The sequence below is a fragment of the Cricetulus griseus genome, chromosome 5, assembly GCF_003668045.3.
Source record: "Cricetulus griseus strain 17A/GY chromosome 5, alternate assembly CriGri-PICRH-1.0, whole genome shotgun sequence".
NCBI lineage: Eukaryota > Metazoa > Chordata > Mammalia > Rodentia > Cricetidae > Cricetulus > Cricetulus griseus.
In genome coordinates this window covers 102045483-102066083 of record NC_048598.1, presented here as the reverse complement: position 1 = coordinate 102066083, position 20601 = coordinate 102045483, and the positions used below count along the sequence as shown (strand labels likewise).

The window sequence follows — 20601 nt, the reverse complement described above, 5'->3', positions numbered from 1 at the left end:
ACCGTTTGGCAGAAAATGAACTGAGGCCCAGAGAGGTTCAGCCACTTTCCTGGTGATGCACAGCTGAGTAAGACTGTCCCTTACTTACAGGGGTAGGCCTCCAAGTTGACCCCCTAAGACAATATCCCAGCCTCGACATTTAGAAAATTCCCTGCCGGTCAGGCCTGGAACTTCCGTATGGCACCACTCTGGGGAAAGTCCATGCAGAGAATTTGGGCTCAGTCCTTCCTCCAGGGCCTGGCCGGGTGCCAGTGTTTGTTCAGGGTAGAGCCCAATGCCCTTCGGCATGGAGGTCAGTGGGACACACGGCTATGGAGACGGGGTCCAAGCAACGACGCCCATTTATTGAGCATTTACTGTGTGCCAGGTATATTGCGAGCAAGGCTCCGAAATTCAGTTTTATCTTGTCAGTTTTTTTTTGGAGACGGGATGTCACTCACACTCACACTCACTGGTGTGTCTCCATAAGTAGCCCCTGGCTCTCCACTCTGAGCGCTGGGATGAAAGGTGTGCACCGTCACACATGATTTTCGGGAGCTGGGAGCCTTGTGGACTTTCGAGCCCATAGTTGAGGGACGTGAGGAGTTGCCCACACTGAAGTCTGGGGCGGCGACAGGCGGGGGTGGAGTGGGGTGGGGTGGTTAGCCGCTGGGGCTTAGGTCCCCAGGCAGGTGGGAGCTGGCGCCCTCTGGTAGCCGAGTGGCAGGGCAGGGGAGTAGGCAGGTCATTAATGCACACGGAGACCCTGCCCAGAAGTCAGGAGGAGCTACGGACGCGGTTAAGTACTTAACACTATTCCTCAGTTGCTCGCTCATGGGTCCCACTCATTCCTCAAAGGGCTTTTCGTCCTGTGTACCCCCGAAGTATGCCCACTATTTAGAATAAGATTAGGCAAACAGTAGGCACTCCGTAAATGCACAAATAGCCCCTGGAGGGCCCCTAAGGTTTTTGACTCAGTGGAAGATAGAAGGTGTGATGTTACAGGCAGCTACAAACTGAGTGACGCCACCCCCAGGTCTACACAGTGAGCTCTCTGGGCCAGCCTGGTCTACACAGTGAGACCAGAAACAACAAAACCCCAAACAACAGGAAGCTATGAGGAAGACCTCAGGCACTGTTTGATGACTGCTTGCTTTTGGGGAGCGGAGGGGGACAGGGACACCAGACACCACTCCTGGTTCCCACATGCCCCTCTGGCTGAAGCTGGTATCGCAGCCCCAAATGCAGAAGGCCAGGCCCAGGACAGCCCAGGCTAGCCCGAGTCAGAATGGGGAGCCTTGTTTTACAGAAGGGGAAACTGAGGCGAGGAGCGATGGAGCCGGGGACCTTTCTGGAGTCCCTCTTGCTCCAGGGTTGGTCTGCCGCCCCAGCATCACAGTCGCAAGCTCCCACAAAGTCCCTGAGGAAGTCCCACTGTGTGCTTTGCGGCGCTGGCTGCGGCCTGGAGCTCAATGCAGCACAAGCCCTGGGATCTGAGCCGTCCTCCCGCTCCAGCCCGCACCCCCGTGGCGGGCGAGCCACACCCCAGCCTCTGTCATGAGCAGTCGAGCGCGCTCGGACCTGGGAGCGGGGGCTCCGGGTGGTGGTCCTCCCCTTCCTCCCGCGCCCCGCCCCGCCCCGCCCCGGGTCTTCGCACCTTCCCATGCGCAGCCGGAGGGCAGATCCCACCTCCAGAGCACCCCCGCTCTCCCCGAGGACCCCAGCCGCGGCCCTCCACCCCTGCCTTGGTTTCTCTAGATGTCCTGTGCCGGAACTTAAATTCCTAAACATTTAGAGGGGTGCGCGCATGCGCACATGTCGTAGCGCGTTCAGCAGTCAGACGGCAACTCGCTTGGGTGGGTCCTTCCACCATTTGCAGTGCGGGATCGAATTCGGGGAGACAAGCCCGCCCCCAACCGCCTCTCGGGAGCACGTGCCCCCCCTGGGGCGCCCGGGGCCCGCTGGCAGGCCTCAGGCCTGAGCTCTGGATTCGAACTCAGAGCTGGGGCGGGTCCTAGGGAGCGGAGTTCCAGGCTTGTCTTTTAATCTCGGAAACATGTGCAACTTCCATTCCCATTTCTAGATAGGGAAACCCAGGCACAGGCCACTCAGCGGCTTGCAGATGGGCGGGCTCCCGGGTGTCCCGAGTCCACGGCGCACCGGGCACACAGTGGGCGGGCGCACAGGGGGGGGGGAGTTCATCCCGAGCACACACAGATGAGGCTCAGGCCCAGCCGCCCCGGGTCAGGGACAGAACAGGCCTGTCTGGGCCCAAGGTGCTGTGTTGATCGGGGGACACTCGGGCCTGTGAGCTCTGCTCACCACGCCCGTGCGCTCGGCTTTGGGACAGGGTTGCTGTGTAGCCCAGGCTGGCCTCGCGGGACTAAAGCCGGCCCTGCCACACCCTCCCCGGGGGAGTGTGAGAAAGAATGCCCGCGTTTGCCCTTTGCCCTGGGGCTGCTCAGGGTGGGGCTCAGGTTCCCTTCCTCACCCTTTGCAGTGAGAACCGTGTGGGCCGAGCCAGCACTAGCCCCGCCTACCGGTGTCCAGCTTGCTTGCCCAACCGGTCCTTCCTAAAGCTAGCCCCTGAGGATGGGGGGGGGGTGGCCGGGCCAGGAACCTGACGAGGTTCTCTTGGGGAAATTTTCTGAGTGTGTGTCAGTGTCAGTGTGTGTGTGAGAGTGCGTGGTGTATGTGTGTGAGTGTGTAAGGATGTGAGTGTGAGTGCGTGTGTGTGGTATGAGTGTGTCTCTGTGAGAGTCTGTATGGTGTGTGAGAGTGTGTCTGTGTGAGTGTGTCTGTGTGTGAGAGTGTGTCTGTGTGTGAGTGTGTATGGTGTGTCTGTGTGAGTGTGTCTGTGTGTGAGAGTGCGTGGTGTGTGTATGTGTGTGAGTGTGTCTCTGTGTGAGAGTCTATATGGTGTGTGTGTGTCTGTGTGAGTGTATGTGAGTGTGTCTGTGTGAGAGTCTATATGGTGTGTGTGAGTGTATCTGTGTGAGTGTGTCTGTGTGTGAGTGTGTATGGTGTGTCTGTGTGAGTGTGTCTGTGTGTGAGTGTGTGTATGGTGTGTCTGAGTATGTGTGAGTGTTTCTGTGTGAGTGTGTGAGAGTGCGTGGTGTATGTGTGTGAGTGTGTAAGGATGTGAGTTTGAGTGCGTGTGTGTGTGTGTGGTGTGAGTGTGTCTCTGTGTGAGAGTCTGTATGGTGTGTGAGAGTGTCTGTGTGAGTGTGTCTGTGTGTGAGAGTGTGTCTATGTGAGTGTCTGTGTGTGAGTGTGAGTGTGTGTATGGTGTCTCTGAGTGTGAGTGTGTGTGTCTGTGTGAGTGTGTCTGTGTGAGTGTGTGTATGGTGTGTCTGAGTGTGTGAGAGTGTGTATGGTGTGTCTGTGTGAGTGTGTGTGTGCACATCATCAGTGTGTGAGTGTGTGTGTCTCTCTGTAGCCCAGGCTGGCCTCCTCCAGTCTCCACCTCTCAAGAGTTGTGCAGTTCCCACAGAGGCCGGGGAGGGGGCTCTGTTCCGGAGCCGCCTCGTGGGCTCGAGGGATTCGAACGCAGGCCCTCGCGCTCTCAGAGCAAAGGCGCCAGCAGCGGGCGATCGTCTCTGTTCGTGTCCTGCAAACTCCTTGTTTGTTTGTTTGTTTGTTTATCTCTGTGTAGCTTTGGAGCCTATCCTGGAACTCGCTCTGGAGGCCAGGCTGGTTTCGAACTCACAGAGATCCACCTGCCTCTGCCTCCCGAGTGCCGGGATTAAAGGCGTGCGCCATCAACGCCCGGCCCCCCCAAACTCTTAACCCACCTTCAGAACTCCACCTGCCATGTCCCTGCCCGCCACTCGCCGGCTCCTCGGCCCCTCCTTACCCTGCTCCCCCGCCAGGGCCTCCGGGGTGCAGAGCCGTCCCGGGCCGGTCCGTCCCGTCCGCGTTTTCCGGGCAGCCTCGCGCGTCCTCTCAGCGGCGGCGGGGAAATCGGGACCCGAGCGGCGGGGGAGGCGTGGCTCGCTGGGGCTGGGGAGGCGTGGCCCGCTGGGGTGGAGGCGTGGCTCGCTGGGGCGGGCGGGGCTCGCTGGGGCGGGGCGGGGCGAAGGAGGAAGAGCAGGTGCAGCGGCGCGCGGCCCGACCCCGCGGCGACCCTGCGGCCCACGGGGAGCGGACCGCGGGACGGCGGAGGTGGCAGCTTCCGGACCCCGCCGAGCGCCATGGCGGTGAGATTCCAGGCGAGTGGCCGGGAGCGCGGGGAGGGCGTGGCAGTGCGACCCGGGCTTTCAAAACAGCCAGGGAAACTGAGGCCCTGAGGTGGGGCTAGCCGGGGGGCCATGTAGGGAGATAAATCTGTGATCGCGCCCCTCAAGAGGGCGAGTTCGAATCCCACCGCGACAGTGAGACCCGCTCGCGCGTGATCTGGCTTTGTTCTGTGCTTGAGCGCTGGCATGCATAGAGCGCCTACTGTGTACAAAAACACTGTGAGAGCCTGGCGCATGGGGTGACTGTAGCCCGCTCTGGGGACTCTGGGGAACGAACGTTCCCTTAGGCGTGTGCGGTTTCTCCACACCCCAGAAGGGTAAACTGAGGCCGTGGCTGCTGGGTCACCGCTCTGCCTAGGAGGAGTGCCTCGGCCCTGCGCGTCCCCTCGGGCTGCGTCCCCTCCCGCAGTTTGCGTCTGCAGGTGGCAGGGCGGGGCCGGGCGCTCACCTGGGGGGCGGGGCTGAGGGTCTGGGAGCGAGCGGGTGAAAACCGCTCTGCTCCGGTTTTCAAGCACCACCCCCCACGCCCTACGCGGTGGAGTCCAGAGAGCGCCCCCGTGCAGCAAACCCTGTGCGCCCAGAGTGGGGACCCGGGAAGATGCCCCAGACGCCAAGGGGAGGGGCTCGATGCGTGCAGGAAGCAGAGGGGAGGCCGAGGCCGGGGCTGTGCGGGCTGAATAGGAGTTTGCCAAGGACCAAAGCTGATGGCAGGCGGGTCGCCTGGGTCCCGCGTTCCACAGCTAAGCGACGAGGCCGGAGGACTGCGGGGACTCGTGCATGGGCTGGGGAGGGGGCACCGGAGCAGGTTAATCCTAGGGCCCCGGGGAGCCCGGGGGTTTAGAGCAGCTCACACCAGCGGGGACAAGCGCGGCAGGCCAGGACAGGCCCGGCCACCTGCGCCCCGCCCCGCCCCGCCCCCCGGCACCCTAGGGAGCCTCTTTCCTTAGAGGAAGGGGAAGAAATGAAAACTCCACAGCTGGGCGGCTAACCTCCCAGCCGCTGCAGGAAGGATCACCCGGGGAGCCAAGGCTGCAGGATGGCCCTGAGTTTGCACCGGACACCTGCGCCCTCCCGCCCCCCAAAGCCAAGCCCAGCCCACCAGGACCGGGGAGACAGAGGGCGGCGCAGGCCGGGTCATGCGACGTTAAGATGAAGCCCTGAGGGGCTCAGGTCTGCACCGGGGCCGCCTCACCGGGAGCTGAGGAGGCAGATCTGCAGCGGGGGCGCAGCCCGTGGGCAGCAGGGGCGCAGCCCGTGGGCAGCGGGGACGCCTGGGCGGCGGCCGTGCGACCTCCCTGCTGTCCCCGCAGGTGGCACACATGGAGGAGCTGACCATCTGGGAACAGCACACGGCCACGCTGTGCAAGGTGAGCTGCGGCCTGCTCCTGGGGCGGGAGCCCCCGGGCCCGGGAGATAACCCACCCCGCCTCCGTGGCCTGCGTCCCGCAGGACCCCCGCCGCGGCTTCGGCATCGCCGTTTCTGGAGGCCACAACCGGGGCGGCAGCGGATCTGTGCTCGTGTCGGATGTGATTCCCGGAGGCCCAGCCGAGGGCCGGCTCCAGTGAGGCCCGGGCCACCGTGGGGGGTGGAGTGGGCGTCGGGGACAGACAGCGCCTGTCACCTTCAGCTCTGCCAACAGGGCCTGGCTTCCCTGGCCCAGCGTCCCTAACGCTTCCTGGTCCCAGAGGCAGAGCAGAGCCCAGGACAAGCCGGCAGGGCACTGGCACAGAAAGACTTCCTTAGAATCTAAGCAGTGGGAAAGGCTGCCGGCCCTCAGAGTCGGGGAGGGGGTGGGAGGGAGGGAGAGAGGGAGAGGGGAGGGAGGGAAGCCGGCAGTCACAGGCACAGAGACTAAAGAGAGAAAACAACCGAGGGCAGCATAGAAAAAGCAAAATACCTAGTAAGAACCAGGCTGGGCGTGCAGCCCTGAGCGTCCTCACTGGGGCCACTCCCTCAGGACCGGGGACCACATCGTCATGGTGAATGGGGTCTCCGTGGAGAATGTCACCTCCGCCTTCGCCATCCAGATTTTGAAGACCTGCACCAAAACGGCCAACATTGTGAGTGGACACAGGGTGGGGAACTGAGTCTCAGTTCAGGAAGCCAGGCGGTCCTGATGCTGCAGGTAGAGTCGTAGAGCTTTTGTCTAGGGGGAGCGCTCCACCCTAACCACACCCCCAGACCCCACTGCGAGTTCTGGGCATGGCTCCACCCTGACCACACCCCGAGCCCCCCACTGGGGCAGTCTACATCTTTTTCCTTTTTATTTTCCTCAGTCTCTATTTTCCGGGTTGATCTTTAATTCTTTTTTTTTTTTTTTTTTTTTTTTGAGACAGGATTTCACTGTAGCCCTAGCTGTTCTGGAACTTGCTCTGTAGACCAGGCTGGCCTCGAACTCACAGAGATCCTCCTGCCTCTGCCTCCCCAGTGCTGGGATTGAAGGCGTGCGCCACCACCGCCCGTCTAATGTTTTTAAGGTTTATTTATTTTATGTATGTGGGTGTTTTGTCTGCATGGATATCTCTCTGCACACCAGAAGAGGTATATGATCCATGAGACTACAGTCACCCACTTGTGGGTGCTGAGAACTGAACCCGGATTCTCTGGGAGAGCACTCTGCAGCCCAGATCTTTAATTCTTCATCCCCCGGCCTTAGTCCCTGTGTAGTCACAGTGTCTGCCCATCCTAGGCTGATAGGCAGAGTTGAGGGGTGCAGCCCCTTCCCCTGAAGTCACACACTGGCCCAATCAGATGATGACTTTGGTGCTGAACTCAGAGGGGCTGAATGTCCTGGGGTCCCTGCTTCCCACCTCTTGTGACATGTCTTCCCCTTCTAACAGACAGTAAAGCGTCCCCGCAGGATCCAGCTGCCTGCCACCAAGGCCAGTGCGTCGCCAGACCCGGAGGAAGCCGACCACGGCCGTGGCTACGAGGGCGACTCCTCCAGTGGTTCGGGCCGATCTTGGGGTGAGCGTTCTCGAAGGACCAGGACAGGGCGCCGCAGCCGCCTGGGCAGTCAAGGGCGCTGGAGCTCAGGTGGCGGATCTGAGCCCAACGGACTGGACCTGGTGTCCGGCTACAAGCGCCTGCCGAAGCAAGACATGCTCATGAGGCCACACAAGTCTGTGCTGGTGAAGCGAAGGAACAGCGAAGGTGAGGGGCCTGAGTGCACCCCAAAACAAAAAATCCTCAGGGGCTGGGGGCGTGGTCAGGGGTGGAGCCTCACCTAGAATCTCCCGCTGAAGGGCTGGGGGCGTGGTCAGGGTGGAGCCCTGTCTATTTTAGAGGCTAAAGCAGAAGGATTACAAGTTACTTCAAAGCCAGTTTAGTGATCTTGGCCTCCTGGCTCACTTCTCTCCTCTCCCCTCCAGAATTTGGAGTGAAGCTGGGCAGCCAGATCTTCATAAAACACATCACAGACTCTGGTCTCGCTGCTCGGAACCGCGGGCTTCAGGAAGGAGACCTCATCCTGCAGGTGAGCCCAGGCTTATGCTTCAGGTGGGGAAACTTGAGGCCCAAGCGGGCGATGCCATGCATGCTCCCAGCTTCAGGAATCATTCCCAATCCTCCTCCTGTTTCTGGGCCCCCTCACCAAGCCAACTGTTTCTAGTTGTACCCCCCCCCCCAGCCTGTTTCTGAGAGCTTGTCACTTATTCCCACCTGGCCACTGTCAGATCAATGGGGTGTCCAGTGCGAATCTGTCCCTGAGCGATACACGGCAGCTCATTGAGAAATCCGAGGGGGAGCTGACGCTACTGGTGCTGAGGGACAGCGGGCAGTTCCTGGTGAACATCCCTCCCGCAGTGAGCGACAGCGACAGCTCCCTTATGGAAGGTGAGGAGAGCAGCCTCAAGCATGGCTCCTGGAGGCCCCCAGAGGGATGGGAACTTACCTCAAGCCACGGGCAATCCAGGCTGCATTCTGTGAGGCTCAGCGGCCACTGGACGGCCCCGTGTGGCATGAATGACATGAACGGAGTCGAGTGTGACCCTGGCTAACCTGCTGCTCTCCCCTACAGACATCTCAGACCTGACCTCGGAGTTGTCCCAGGCGCTGCCATCACACATCCCTCCACCACCTCTACAGGGTCAGCGGAGCCCTGAGGCGAGCCCGATGGACTCCCCAGTGTGAGTGCAGGGTGGTGGCCGTGAGGGTGGTGTGCACACTGCTCTCTGCCTAGATGAGGAGGTGACTCTGCATCTGTGGGGGTCCCTGTGCAAATGCACCCCTACTCACTAGACTTTCCTCCCACCCAGGGAGAGCCCCCGGCCCCGGACGAGGGAACTGTCAATGGATTCAAGAGCCATTGCTGAACCAGGTGAGCACTGGCAGCTGGACACCCTTGCTCACTTGCAGCAGCCATGCTGGGGGTGGGGGGTGAAGATTTAGGCAATTGTTGGGTGGGAGCCCCAAACCTAAGGGTGAAAGGCAGGGCCAAGCTTGTTATAGCCTACAATAAGGTGCTGGGGGTGGGGGGGAGTTGGTGAGATGTGGAGCCCTGCCTGGAATCCCCCTGTGAGGTGTTGGGGACGTGGAGCCTCTGCCTATACTCCCCCAGCGAGGGGCGTGGACAGAGTGGAGTCTTCATCAAGAAGCCCCTAGCTGGGCTGGCTCTTTGTTCTGTGTGCTCTGAAGGAGTGAAAGCTCCCGGTTTCTCATTGTAGAGTGTCCTGGAGAAAGCGGCTATGACATTTACAGGGTTCCCAGCCGGCAGAGCCTGGAGGACCGTGGGTGGGTACCTCAGATGAGCATGTGGTTCCAGAGGCCCCCACATCCTGTAACCACCTTTGGAGCCCATGTAACCCCAACTCCCTGCTGGTGAAATGCCACAAATATCATCTGGGCTGTTTGGGAACCCAAGGCCTGCAGGGGTGAAGGTATGCTCCACCACCATGGCCTGATCACATCCCTTTCTGGTAGCTACAGCCCCGACACCCGAGTTGTGCGCTTCCCCAAGGGTGCAAGCATCGGCCTGCGGCTGGCCGGCGGCAACGATGTGGGCATCTTTGTGTCCGGGGTGCAGGCGGGCAGCCCAGCCGACGGGCAGGGCATCCAGGAAGGGGACGAGATCTTGCAGGTGACATGGCGACCCCGGGAATGCGGCCCTGGGTCTTCTGGTGCTCCCCTTCTCACGTGTCATCATGAGGCTACAATCACCTGTTTGTAGCCCAGGCTGGCCTGGAACTCGCTATCCCTCCCACTTCAGCCTCTTGAATGTTGGCATTACAGGCCTGCATCCCATGCCTGTCTTTTTCCAAGGGTGCCAGGCATTTGAACTCAGACCCTCATGTTTGCTCAGCAAGCTCTTTTCCTCTGAGCTCTCTCATGAGCCCTGGAGAGTTTTTACATGGCACTGCAGTGGGGTTGGTCCCCTTAGCACCATCTGAGGCTTTCTGACTTGGCTGTGTGTACGGAGCCTGGCTCCTCCCGGGATCTGTATGACACTCAGCCAGAGGGTAAGATCCAGTCTCAGAGGCGAGACACCTTGGGAGGCAGTTTGGGGTGTGGCGTGCAGTGACCTGGTCATCCACCTCACCTTCTCACCAGGCCTTTCTTGTCAGGTGAATGGCATGCCGTTCCGGAACTTGACCCGGGAAGAGGCTGTGCAGTTTCTGTTGGAACTGCCACCAGGGGAGGACGTGGAGCTGGTGACACAGAGCAAGCAGGACAGTGAGTGGCCTGGGGTGTCCCCACAAGGACCTGGCCCCACACAAGAAAAACAAACACCAAAGTCTGGGCCAGCTCTGGGGGTGTGGAGACAGGAGCATCCCTGGGGTCAGGGCCAGTCTGGCAGACCTGGTGAGTCTGATGCCAGCCTCTGGCCTCTGCTGGCTGACATGGAGGCACATGCTCTTAATCCCAACAGAGGCAGGAGGATCTCTCTGCATTCAAGGCCAGCCTGGTCTACAGACTGAGTTCCAGGACAGCCAGGGCTACACAGAGAAACCCTGACTCAAATAAATAAAATACCCTAAGCTAGTGGGTTGTTGAGTCCACGCCTGGCTTCTCCCCAGGCACTACAGGGACAACACCCTGTGTCTGCCCTGAGAGTGAGGAGCTCATGAAACCCCCTCTGTCCTCAGTCTTCAGGAAAATGGTCCAGTCCCGCGTGGGTGACTCCTTCTACATCCGCACACACTTCGAGCTGGAGCCAAGCCCGCCCTATGGGCTGGGCTTCACCAGAGGCGATGTCTTCCACGTGGTGGACACGTTGTACCCGGGCTCGGGGCTGGGCCACGGTGGCCGTGGGGGCCTCTGGCTGGCAGCCCGCATGGGCAGAGATCTCCAAGAGCAAGAACGCGGCGTGATCCCCAATCAGAGCAGGTGGGGGCTTCCCAGGCTCCAGTCTCAGTTTCCCCATTGCTGAGGGTTCCCTGGGGTGCACAGATATCATGGCTTATTCATTCATTCATTCATTCATTCATTCATTCATTCATTCATTTTTGAGACAGAGTTCCCTCCCAGTATCCAACCCCGTCCCAAGTACCAGCATCCAGAGCCCCCAGATCCCTTGGCTTGTGGTCCCATCCTCTCTTTTCAGGACCTGCCTCCCTCTGAGAACCCTATGGTGTCACCAGGTCCCCAGTTCAGGGTCCTCAGCCTGATTCTGCCCTGTCCCGGAGGCAGCAAGTCCCCAGGGTCAGGCCCTTGTTGTGCTTTTCATGTTCCCTGTACTCCCCAGGGCAGAGCAGCTGGCCAGCTTGGAGGCAGTGCAGCGGGCTGCAGGTGTAGGTCCTGGTGCCTCCTCAGCCTCCAATCCACGAGCCGAGTTCTGGCGACTCAGGGGCCTCCGCCGAGGGGCCAAGAAGACGACACAGCGGAGCCGTGAGGACCTGTCGGCACTGACCAGGCAGGGACACTACCCGCCCTATGAACGTGTGGTGCTTCGAGAAGGTGGGTGGCCCTGAGGGGACCCTCTACAGAGCCTCAAGGCCATAGCCTGCCACCCTGTGGGTGGCACAAGCCTGTCACCCCAGCCCTGGGAAGGCTGAAGCAGGGGGATCTCTGTGAGTTCGAGGCCAGCCTGGTCTACAGAGCAAGTGCCAGGATAGGCTCCAAAGCTACACAGAGAAACCCTGTCTCGAAAAACCAAAAAAAAAAAAAAAATAAATAAATAAATCAAGCTGAGTCGGGCTAGGCACAGCAAGGTCGTTTCCTGCCAGTCTGTTCCATATCTAATAGTCCCAAATAGGATCAGAAACAAGACAGAACTTCCTTCTTTTGCCGGCCTTCAACTCTAAACAGTTCTCCTGCCTCAGTTTCCTGGGCTTCAGGCTTGAGCACCCCGACTCCAGAGCCTGACTGTTCCACTCTCTCCACTTCCCAGCCAGCTTCAAGCGCCCGGTGGTGATCCTGGGGCCAGTGGCCGATATTGCCATGAAGAGGCTGACAGCCGAGATGCCTGACCAGTTCGAAATTGCGGGTGAGACATGGCATCCTGGCAGCTGGGGAGCAGGGGTAGGGCATCTGTGAGGGGTATCCCGCCCTCCACCCACTGTGCCCAGGCCAGACAGCCTCAGTGTCAGCTCCCATCACCCACCCACGCATGGGGGCGGGGCACAGCTTCAATGGAAGCCCACAGCAACCATTGCACTCAATGCCTGGGCCAGACATTCTCAATCAATTTGGGCGCAATCTGACTGCCCCTGAAAAAGGAGGCAAACACTTTTTCATTTGCTGAAGAGCTGTCCAGTTTTTTTCGTTTTCTTTATTTTTATTTTATTTTTGTTTGGTTTTGTTTTTCGAGGCAGTGTTTCTCTGTGGCTTTGGAGCCTATCCTGGAACTCTCTTTGAAGACCAGGCTGGCCTTGAACTCACAGAGATCCACCCTGCTCTGCCTCTCGAGTGCTGGGATTAAAGGCATGCGCTACTACTGCCTGGCTATTTTTAAATTTTTGTTTCACTTTTAATTATGTGTGCATCATGTGATCCCTGCTGCTTCAAGGGTGATGCAGGAGGATAACAAGGGTCAGGAAAGCATGTTGAACTTAAAGAAACCTGTATTTAAATCAAGGCTCCCAACATCAACTGGGCCTGGCTGCATTGGTCACACCAGCACTGGCAAGGTGGAGAGATAGGGGGTCAGGAGTCCAAGGTCAGCCCTGGCTACATACAGAGTTGGAGGCCAGCCTGGGATACATCAAGCTCCATCTTTAAATATATTAAATAAAAGGGGACACCGTGGCTGTGGTTGTGGCTCAGGGGGGAGTGTTTAGCAGGTGTGGTGGCTCTGGGGGGATAGGAAGCCTTAGAGGGCTCACACAGAGAACCAGATATGACAGGTTTCAGGGTGCTCAGAAAGGAGGCCCCTGGAGGTGGCTGGGTGGGGTTCAAAGGGCAAAGTCACCTCCACCTCATTACTCATCAGCAATCCGAGGCTGATATAAGGATAAATGGAAAGCTGGGCCCCACTCAGGCCCACTGTGGAATATTACTCATCCAGGAAAAAGAAAGGACGCTCCACAGGGAGAACCACAGGGACAGGAAGTAGGAGGGTTGGGAGGGGCTGGGGTCAATTGCGATGGACAAACTGTGTAGGGGGAGAGGGCTGGACCACCGTGGACAGCATTAGCGGTGTCCCCCTGCCTCCTCAGAGAGCGTGTCCCGGGCTGACAACCCAAACAAGATCATCAAACTGGACACTGTGCGGGTGATCGCGGAGAGGGTAAGCCCGGGCATGGTGGGGAAACTGAGGCCCGGATAGGGTCCCCTGCCCCCATGGATGCCTCACGAGTCTCACACCACCCCGTGACCTAGGACAAGCACGCACTCCTGGACGTCACCCCGTCGGCCATCGAGCGTCTCAACTACGTGCAGTACTACCCCATCGTGGTCTTCTGCGCCCCCGAGAGCCGCCCCGCCCTCAAGGCCCTGCGCGAGTGGCTGGCCCCGGCTTCGCGCCGCAGCAGCCGCCGCCTGTATGCGCAGGCGCAGAAACTGCAGAAACACAGCGGGCACCTCTTCACAGGTGCGGGGAGGGGCGGGGGCGCGGGAGATGCAGTGGGGGCGGGGCTGGGGCTGAGTCCAGTTGTCCATCCTCGCAGCCATAGTCCCGCTGCACGGGACCGGTGACTCCTGGTACCGGGAGGTCAAAGCCGTGGTGCAGCAGCAGCAAGCGCGTCCCATCTGGACCGCGGAGGACCAGGTGTGTGGGCCGGAGAGGGGGGCGGGGGCGGGCACAGCACAGCCTGGGTGAACCCCGACAGTAGACAGGTTGTGGCTTCCCAGTACCCAGAAGCCAAGGTGTCCCGGGAGGAAGCTCCTCCCCCAGGGAAGGGAGAGCTCGAGAAGGGCCGGGCTTTGGAAGCTGGCACTTGGGTGGTGGGATGCACAGCGTTGACCACCGGTCAGACGTCCTGGGATGCGAGGCTGGGCCTCCGCGGGTGGCAGGGCACCGGGTAGCGGCCTCAGTTTCCCCTGGGGTCACAGTATCCTCGTCCCCACAGCTGGAGGGCTCATCCGAGGACCTGGACCTACCGGGCCGCAGCCTGGACGCCAGCTCCGGGGACCTCAGCTGTGACAGTCGGGCCAACAGCGACTATGAGGACACAGACGGCGTCTACACGGACGGCGAGGGCAGCGGGCCCCAGGACGCCGATGAGGAACCCCGACTCCCAGCTCTGGCCCGGTCCTCGGAGCCTGCGTGGGAGGGGATCGCCGCCGAGTGGGACATGCGGGTGGGCGTGGCCCCGAGGGGTGGGGAAGTGGGACCCATATCCCCCTCCGCGCATGTCAGCAGGGTCACAGTCCTTGTCTTCCCTCCAGGCCGACAGCCGCCACCCCCAGGGCCAGGACAGCATGCGGTAAGCACCAGTCAGGGACAGGGACGCTGTGCCCGAGACAGCCAATGGGGCCACTCGGCTCCATGCAGTCGGGCTTAAGAACAGAGAGTCCTCAGGCATGAAGGCTCTCAGGCAAGAAGGGGCCTTGGGGCCGGGGCTTTGTAGGACATATAGGAGTCAGCTCCCGAGTTCCCACCCAGTTAGTTAAATGCCTGGGCTTGCTCATCCTTGTGCCCACACTGCCTGATGGAGTCAGTCCGGGTTTTGGTCACGCTGTGCACCCTCCCCATCGCAGCCCCGCACCCACCTCTGCCCCCAGGACCTACGAGCACGACGCCCTGAGGAAGAAGTTCACGAGAGCCCGGGACGTTGAGTCATCCGATGATGATGGCTATGACTGGGGCCCAGCCACCGACCTGTGACCTGAGAAGGCACAAGCCCTCCCTCCCTGGAGCCTCAGTTTACCCTGTAGGACCCAGAACCTTTGACAATTTAATAAACCTTTAATTTTTTAACATTAGAAAATAATACAAGGATGAGGATTCTGGGGTCCCCATGGGCTGTGGGGTGACAGTCCTGGTGGCGGGGACGAAGGCACGCACGGACGGGGCGGTCACAGGTACACCGGCTGTTCCTGCCCCGTGAGCAGCCGGTAGGTTGCAGCTGGCATGGTCTTGATGTGAATCTAAGGGTCAGGGTGACGGGGTCAGAGGTGAGGGGGTGGGCTGATGGGTCAGAGGTGAGGGGTTGGGGTGATGGGTCAGGGGTGACGGGTCACCTCTCGCGCCTCTGTGAGCAGCTGGATGATGCGCGCATGCGGCATGGCTACCACGCTCTGCCCGTTGACCTCGATGATGCGGTGTCCCACGCGGACACCGCCACGCTCAGCCGCACCCCCGCGCAGCAGGCTGCAGATCTGGGGGAGACAGCACTCAGGACCGGCCTCGGGGCTGTGCTCTAGCCTCCACCCCATGCCCAGTCCAGGGCCCCGGCCTCACGATGCCGTCCTCCACGCAGAAGCCCAGTTGCTCGTGCACATGGGGCCGGCGGATGATGGCTGTGGTGACAGGCGGGCAGTGGATGATACTCAGTGTCACTGACGAGTGTCGCCGCACCTCCTGAGGACCACCGTGCTGCTCAGGCCTCTGCACGCCTCAGTTTACCCACCCGTCAATCCCCCGGGGAATGTGCACCTTGCAACCCCACCTCTGCCCCCCGCCCGGGCCCCACAGAACCCCGGCTTACGCGCACAGCGGCCTGGCAGGCATCGAGGGGCAGCCCCACCAGGCTGGTCCCATTGATGGCGGTAACACGGTCCCCGATGCTGAGGGCTCCCGAGCGCTCGGCAGGGCCCCCGTGGAGCAGGTTGGCAATGACGGCGGTGGGCAGCAGGGAGCCCCAGCCGGACTCAACCAGGGCAACGCCCAGGCCCTCTCCAGGCCGCTTCTGGATGCAGACCTGGGGGCGGGGCTCAGTGAGGGGTCCAGCTGAGGTCAGAGGGAGCAGGGGTTGAGCCTCTTTGGGTGCTGCCTACAGGAAGGGAGATGCGCAGGGGCGGGGCCGGGTCTGCGGGGTTGGGAGACTGTGCCTGGGCGAGGCCTCAGCAGGCAGAGCGCTCACTCACCTCCCTGCAGTTCTGGCTGTTGCAGAAGTGGTCCAGGTCACCGTTGTGCGGGTGACTGGCGTCCGAGGGCCGCGTGCCCACTTGGCTGGGGTCGATCCCGTTCTCCTGCAGGAACTGGCTGTAGGCGATGCTGAAGGCCTGGCCGATGGCCTGTGCAACGAGCTGGGCCTGTGGGAGGACAGCTCCTTCACATCCTATAAAGTCCTGGCTCCAAGGCCCACACCTTCAAGAAACCTCAAGTCAGACTCAGATGGGGGCAGGGCTCGGCCTGTGCCGCGGCTGCTCACATCCTCTGAGTGGAACACATGGCACAGCATTTTGTAGAGACGCTGCTTGCGGTCCTGGGGCGCGGTCCTCCTGGCCAGTCGTCTCCGGGCCATCACGATCAGCACTGGCCCAATGTCCGCAATGTAGGAGATGGTCTGCAGGGCGTGGTCCATCAGGGCATCCTGTGGACACGTGCTAGGTGGGCTAGGGGGCCTCTTGGGGACCCCAAGTGTCCACGACAGCCAAGGCCTGGCCTTCCCGGTACCTGGGAGTCAGCGGCTAGCACCTTGACCCTCTTGGTGGAGATAAAGATGTCCACCTCCACCATGGGCTGAGTCTCACCCTCGGGGGCCTGCGGGGAGGGAAGTAGGACATGGGCTCGCTCATAGCTGTCGGGAACACTGCACCCTGCAGAACTGGGAACACCTTCCTGGCTCACCTTGACGCGGTCCATGGCTTCCTGCGCCTGCGCCATGCGCATGCTGGGTGGTGGGCTGCGCTCTGACAGCAACTGGGTGGAGCCCAGGTATTTTGCCGCAAAAACGACGCCGTCCACGAGTTCCTCATGTCCACAGGGACCTGGAACTGTGAGTGACAGCAAGGGGTGCAGCCAGGCACATCCATCATAGGTGTCCCATGGACTCTGGGAGCCTGCAAATCCTGAGCTGTTGCTCAAGAAACTCACAGCTCTGTCCCAGAACTTAGCATAGGCTAGACCCACCGTGCTCCATCACCTGTTCTAGAAGAATCCACAGGGCTTGGGCCTCAGTGTATGGTAGCCAGTTCTGTACCTGGCACTGCCAGAACTCCTGTGAAGTGTCACCCTCAGGGGGACCCAGGGCTCACGGACCACTCTTCTAGAACCTTCTGACCAGGCTGGAAGCTCATGGCCTTACTGTGGTGTCTCAAACCCCTAACATACCAGAATCGGGCAGGTCAGCAAAATGGCTCAGTGGATAAAGGCACTTTCGGCCAAGCATGACAACCTGAGTTTGATCCCTGGGACCCCACATGGTGGGAAAGAACTAACTCCTACAAGTTGTCCCCCAACCCCCTTCTCTACCACATTCAATAAATAAATGCAAAAAAAAAAAAAAGAAAGAAAGAAAAAGAAATAAGAGGATCCAGGCCATTTCCCATAGTGACCCAGAATTCTCTCTAGTCAGCCCAGGGAGTCCAGAGTTTCAAAGCCCAGGTTCTCCACAGTCCTCAGGCAATTCCACCCATGATTCTAGAGCCAGTTCCTCTTTCTCATCATGTCAGACCATTCTACTTCTTTACTTTTTCTGTCCTGTGCTAGGGGGCTCTGGCTGCTGTGGAACCTGTCATCCTCCTGCCTCAATTTTCTGCATACTGGGATCAGGTGGGTTCTCTCACACCCAGCTGTGATATTGCAACTTCCAGGTACCCCCAAAGCTGACAGCTGGGAGCTCTTATTGTCCCTAGTTGAGTAGGACCCTGTTCTTTCTGTGGTTCCAGAACATTCAGGCCTATACAACCCCAGGCAAAACTGTGAGCTTAGACACTCTTGAGATAAGTCACAGCATTAACTGTGATTCTAGAACCTTCTGCGACACAGGGCCGCATAGGCTCCCCTTGCCACCACAGCCTTTAGGGAGGGATCTTCAGTGTCTACCTGGCTCCTTGAGCAGGCAACAAGGACTCAAGCCCAGGCCCGTGTACTTGAGTACTGTGCCCGCTGAGAGGTCTCTCCATCCCTCAAAAATTTGCATGAAACTGTAAATGCCTAGTTGGGTGGTGGTGGCACACACCTTTAATCCCAACACTTGAGAGGCAGAGGCAAGAGGATCTCTGAGTTCAAGACCAGCAAGTTCCAGGACAACGAAGGCTACACAGAGAAACCCGGTCTCAAAACAAAATAAAACCTTGTAAATACATCTCTAGGTGACAAGACCCCCACCCCCCACCCCCCACGGCCCGGCAGCCTGGTGCTGGTCTTTACTGTGGACAGTCCTCTGCCAACCAGGGCTCTAAACCTCACATGGCTTCCAGGATATGCTCCAGTCTACAGAGCCTCTCTGGCCATCTAGGATCTGCTCTAACACAACCATCCTCTTTAGAGAGCTCATGGTTACTGGCAAACACTGTGTGTCAAATTTGGGAGTCCGGTTCTGGGCTGTTTTAGAACATTCTGGTCCCGTGTGAGAATGGACACTCACCCTCGGAGACGGCAGGGCATGAGGCCAGGGTCTCGGGGCTCTGGAAGATAGAAGAGGGGCAGGGCTGAGTTCCCCCGGCAGCACTGCAGGCCGCAGGAGTCAGAGGTCAGAGGTCGGGCAGGTGTTACCTGGGCACTTGCAGGTGGCTCCTGCTGGGTCACCAGCGGTGCTGTCTCCAGCCAGGGCTCCGGGGAGCTGCTAGAACTCCTGCTGTCTGCTGGCTCCGCGGCTGACATCCCCTCCATCCACCCCGGCAACCCCCGGTCCCCAGATGGGTCCTCCGGTGGCTGCAGCAAGCGGGGTGCAGTCTGTGGAGGATCCACAGGCCCTGGCTGGGCAGGCGAAGATGATTCAAACCTCAGCAGACCCAGAAAGTCACCCCCGCCAGCCTCAGCAGACAAGAGCCCTCCAGCGTCCACACTCTCCTGGGCCGTCAGGCCTTGGCCAGTGGCAATGTGCAGGGGACAGGGCTCTCCTTCTGGGAACGGGCCACCCAGGTCACCAGGCAGGGCTTCCAGTTGCTGGATCAGTTCCTGCACACCGGATGCGTCCAGCTCCATCTCATTCGGCGTGACAGGCCCTCCGGGCCCCGAGGCCCACTGGGTGCTAGTGGGCTGGTCATCAGAGGGCAGCTCGGGGCTTTTGGGCTCCTCCAAGTCCATGGCTGGGGGCCCTGGTGGGTGCTGGGGGGCTGACAGGAACTCCATGCCTGGGACCCTGTTCACGCTGGCATTGTCACCAGGCTACAAGACAAGGGCTGTAGGTGCAGATCTCTTAGGCAAGCCACGGTATTAGAGGTGACAGGTTCAATCCCACATGGGGCCTGCACAGGAGGAAAAGTCCCCATTTTACACAGGACCCACCCAAGAAATTAGGTTCTAGCCCCCAGAACTAGGGCTCCGGAATCAGAACTCAGACACCGGCCCTCGGAACTCGGACACCGACCCTCGGAACTCGGACACCGGCCCTCGGAACTCGGACACCGACCCTCGGAACTCGGACACCGGCCCTCGGAACTCGGACACCGACCCTCGGAACTCGGACACCGACCCTCGGAACTCGGACACCGACCCTCGGAACTCAGACACTGGCCTTGGGCCCTCGGACTCCGGCTCCAGAACGCAGGCGCTGGTCTCGGGTCGCCCCACGGGAGCCGTCCTGTCCCGCGCAGGCCGCAGCACCTGTGCCTCTGGCCCGGGCCAGGATGATGAGGTCAGTCTATCTATCCTTCCAGGAGACTCAGCAGCTCCCTGCGATCCGAGCTTTGGATCCGGATCCTCAGGCTGTGCCACTCCTAGGACTATTGCGCACGCGCTCTTCACGATGCCTGCTGGGAAATGTAGTTCTCTCAGCCGCTCTGGCCCGACAGGGTGCTCTAGAGTTGCAGCGGGGATATCAGACCATGGGTTCGAATCCCGAGACTCCAGGCACAAAGGAGAGACCCAAAGTGGTTTTCTATTCTAAAACTTGGGTTCGGATAACTTCCGGACGCAAGCAGCTGCAGTGGGACAAGGGAAGAAACCAGGAAGGGAAATAGACGTTGGAGTGTGATTTGAAGATTTGGGGAGAAAAGGATGGGTGTGGGCAGAAGTTGTTGAGGACAGACTTCCGGTTTGGGTCCCAGTAGGCATATATAGGAGTGCAATCTAGTTTTTTGTTTGTTTGTTTGAGACAAGATTTCTCTGTGTGGCTTTGGAGCCTGTCCTGGCACTTGCTCTGTAGACCAGGCTGGCCTCGAACTCACAGAGATCCGCCTGCCTCTGCCTCCCGAGTGCTGGGACTAAAGGCTGCGCCACCAACGCCTGGCACAATCTAGACTTGGGTGGACACTAGCCCATACATCTGTCCACAATAATAGTCCCTAAGCTTAACCGAAGGAGGGCAGCCGGTTACGTCTGTAGCCATGAGTCTGGAAGAGTCTAGCAAGAAGTCTCTTTCTTTCTCTGAGATTTATTCTTATTATTTTTAATTATATGAGTGTGTGCACAAGAGCGCCCTCAGAGGCTCTTAGAACTGGAGCCACTGACCTGGTGCTGGGGACCAAACCCAGGTCATCTACAAGAACAGCAAGTGTTCTGCAGTACGGAGCCATCTCTCCAGCCCCAGCAAGAGTCTATTTCTTCATGAGACACAGTCTCATGTAACCTAGGCTGACCTCGAGCTCCTGCCTCAGCCTCCCGATGCTGCCAACCTTGATTTCTGTGTTGCTAGAAAAGGAACCCAAGACTTCTACTGCGCACCAGTCACCCACCCCATTTTCTTCTTTCATTACAGGTTTCACTGTGCAGCACAGGATAACCTAGAATTCAGTGTGTAGCCCAGGTGGTCTAGAACTCACAGGGATCCTCCCGCCTCTGCCTCTCGAGTGCTGGTTTTATGGTGTGCGCCGCCACCGCCTGGCTTTACTGTTCTTATTTTTAAGCTTTCAAAAATTCCACATGGGATAAAAGCATGAACTTATTGTGACATTTTAAGTAGATAAGGATCTAAGGACAAGAACTGATTGAAATATTCTTTGAACCGGTGAGAG

At 59.5% G+C, this 20601-nt stretch overlaps 3 protein-coding genes across 13 annotated transcripts in view; 1 reads left to right on the top strand and 2 right to left on the bottom strand.

Annotated features, from left to right (window-relative positions):
- Positions 1 to 3944, bottom strand: part of Pip5k1c (phosphatidylinositol-4-phosphate 5-kinase type 1 gamma) — a 32897-nt gene extending 28953 nt beyond the window's left edge. Inside the window, exon 1 of one of the 2 annotated variants that reach the window (XM_035444890.1) lies at positions 3836 to 3944. The gene's annotated coding sequence lies outside the window, so the exon portion shown is untranslated. The remainder of the gene's footprint in view (positions 1 to 3835) is intronic. The other variant, XM_035444889.1, reaches the window with a different exon arrangement.
- Positions 3945 to 4051: 107 nt separating this feature from the next.
- Positions 4052 to 14520, top strand: Tjp3 (tight junction protein 3). Of its 4 annotated transcripts, none has more exons than XM_027419246.2 (21): positions 4052 to 4190; positions 5528 to 5584; positions 5667 to 5779; positions 6176 to 6278; positions 7059 to 7371; positions 7590 to 7693; positions 7893 to 8052; positions 8237 to 8345; positions 8475 to 8536; positions 8883 to 8949; positions 9145 to 9295; positions 9780 to 9888; positions 10302 to 10542; positions 10901 to 11112; positions 11546 to 11641; positions 12813 to 12883; positions 12976 to 13186; positions 13263 to 13363; positions 13665 to 13895; positions 13984 to 14021; positions 14296 to 14520. In XM_027419246.2, exons 1-21 carry the CDS (start codon positions 4173 to 4175, stop codon positions 14420 to 14422), a joined length of 2694 nt encoding a protein of 897 aa, XP_027275047.1. In that variant the 5' UTR covers positions 4052 to 4172; the 3' UTR covers positions 14423 to 14520. The 4 variants fall into 4 exon arrangements, with proteins under 4 accessions (XP_027275047.1, XP_027275049.1, XP_027275046.1 ...); XM_027419248.2 differs by having other exon boundaries at positions 9139 to 9295; positions 14320 to 14520; XM_027419245.2 differs by having other exon boundaries at positions 9139 to 9295.
- On the bottom strand, positions 14484 to 19297 carry Apba3 (amyloid beta precursor protein binding family A member 3). Of its 7 annotated transcripts, none has more exons than XM_035445045.1 (11): positions 19017 to 19157; positions 18200 to 18894; positions 18072 to 18111; positions 16331 to 16542; positions 16157 to 16243; positions 15912 to 16073; positions 15625 to 15792; positions 15246 to 15458; positions 14999 to 15118; positions 14779 to 14916; positions 14484 to 14685 (listed from the first exon to the last, which is right to left on the bottom strand). In XM_035445045.1, exons 2-11 carry the CDS (start codon positions 18776 to 18778, stop codon positions 14614 to 14616), a joined length of 1791 nt encoding a protein of 596 aa, XP_035300936.1. In that variant the 5' UTR covers positions 18779 to 18894; positions 19017 to 19157; the 3' UTR covers positions 14484 to 14613. The 7 variants fall into 7 exon arrangements, with proteins under 7 accessions (XP_035300936.1, XP_035300941.1, XP_035300937.1 ...); XM_035445050.1 differs by having other exon boundaries at positions 14999 to 15057; XM_035445046.1 differs by lacking the exon at positions 19017 to 19157 and adding an exon at positions 19164 to 19297 and having other exon boundaries at positions 14614 to 14685.
- Between the last annotated feature and the right edge of the window lie 1304 nt (positions 19298 to 20601).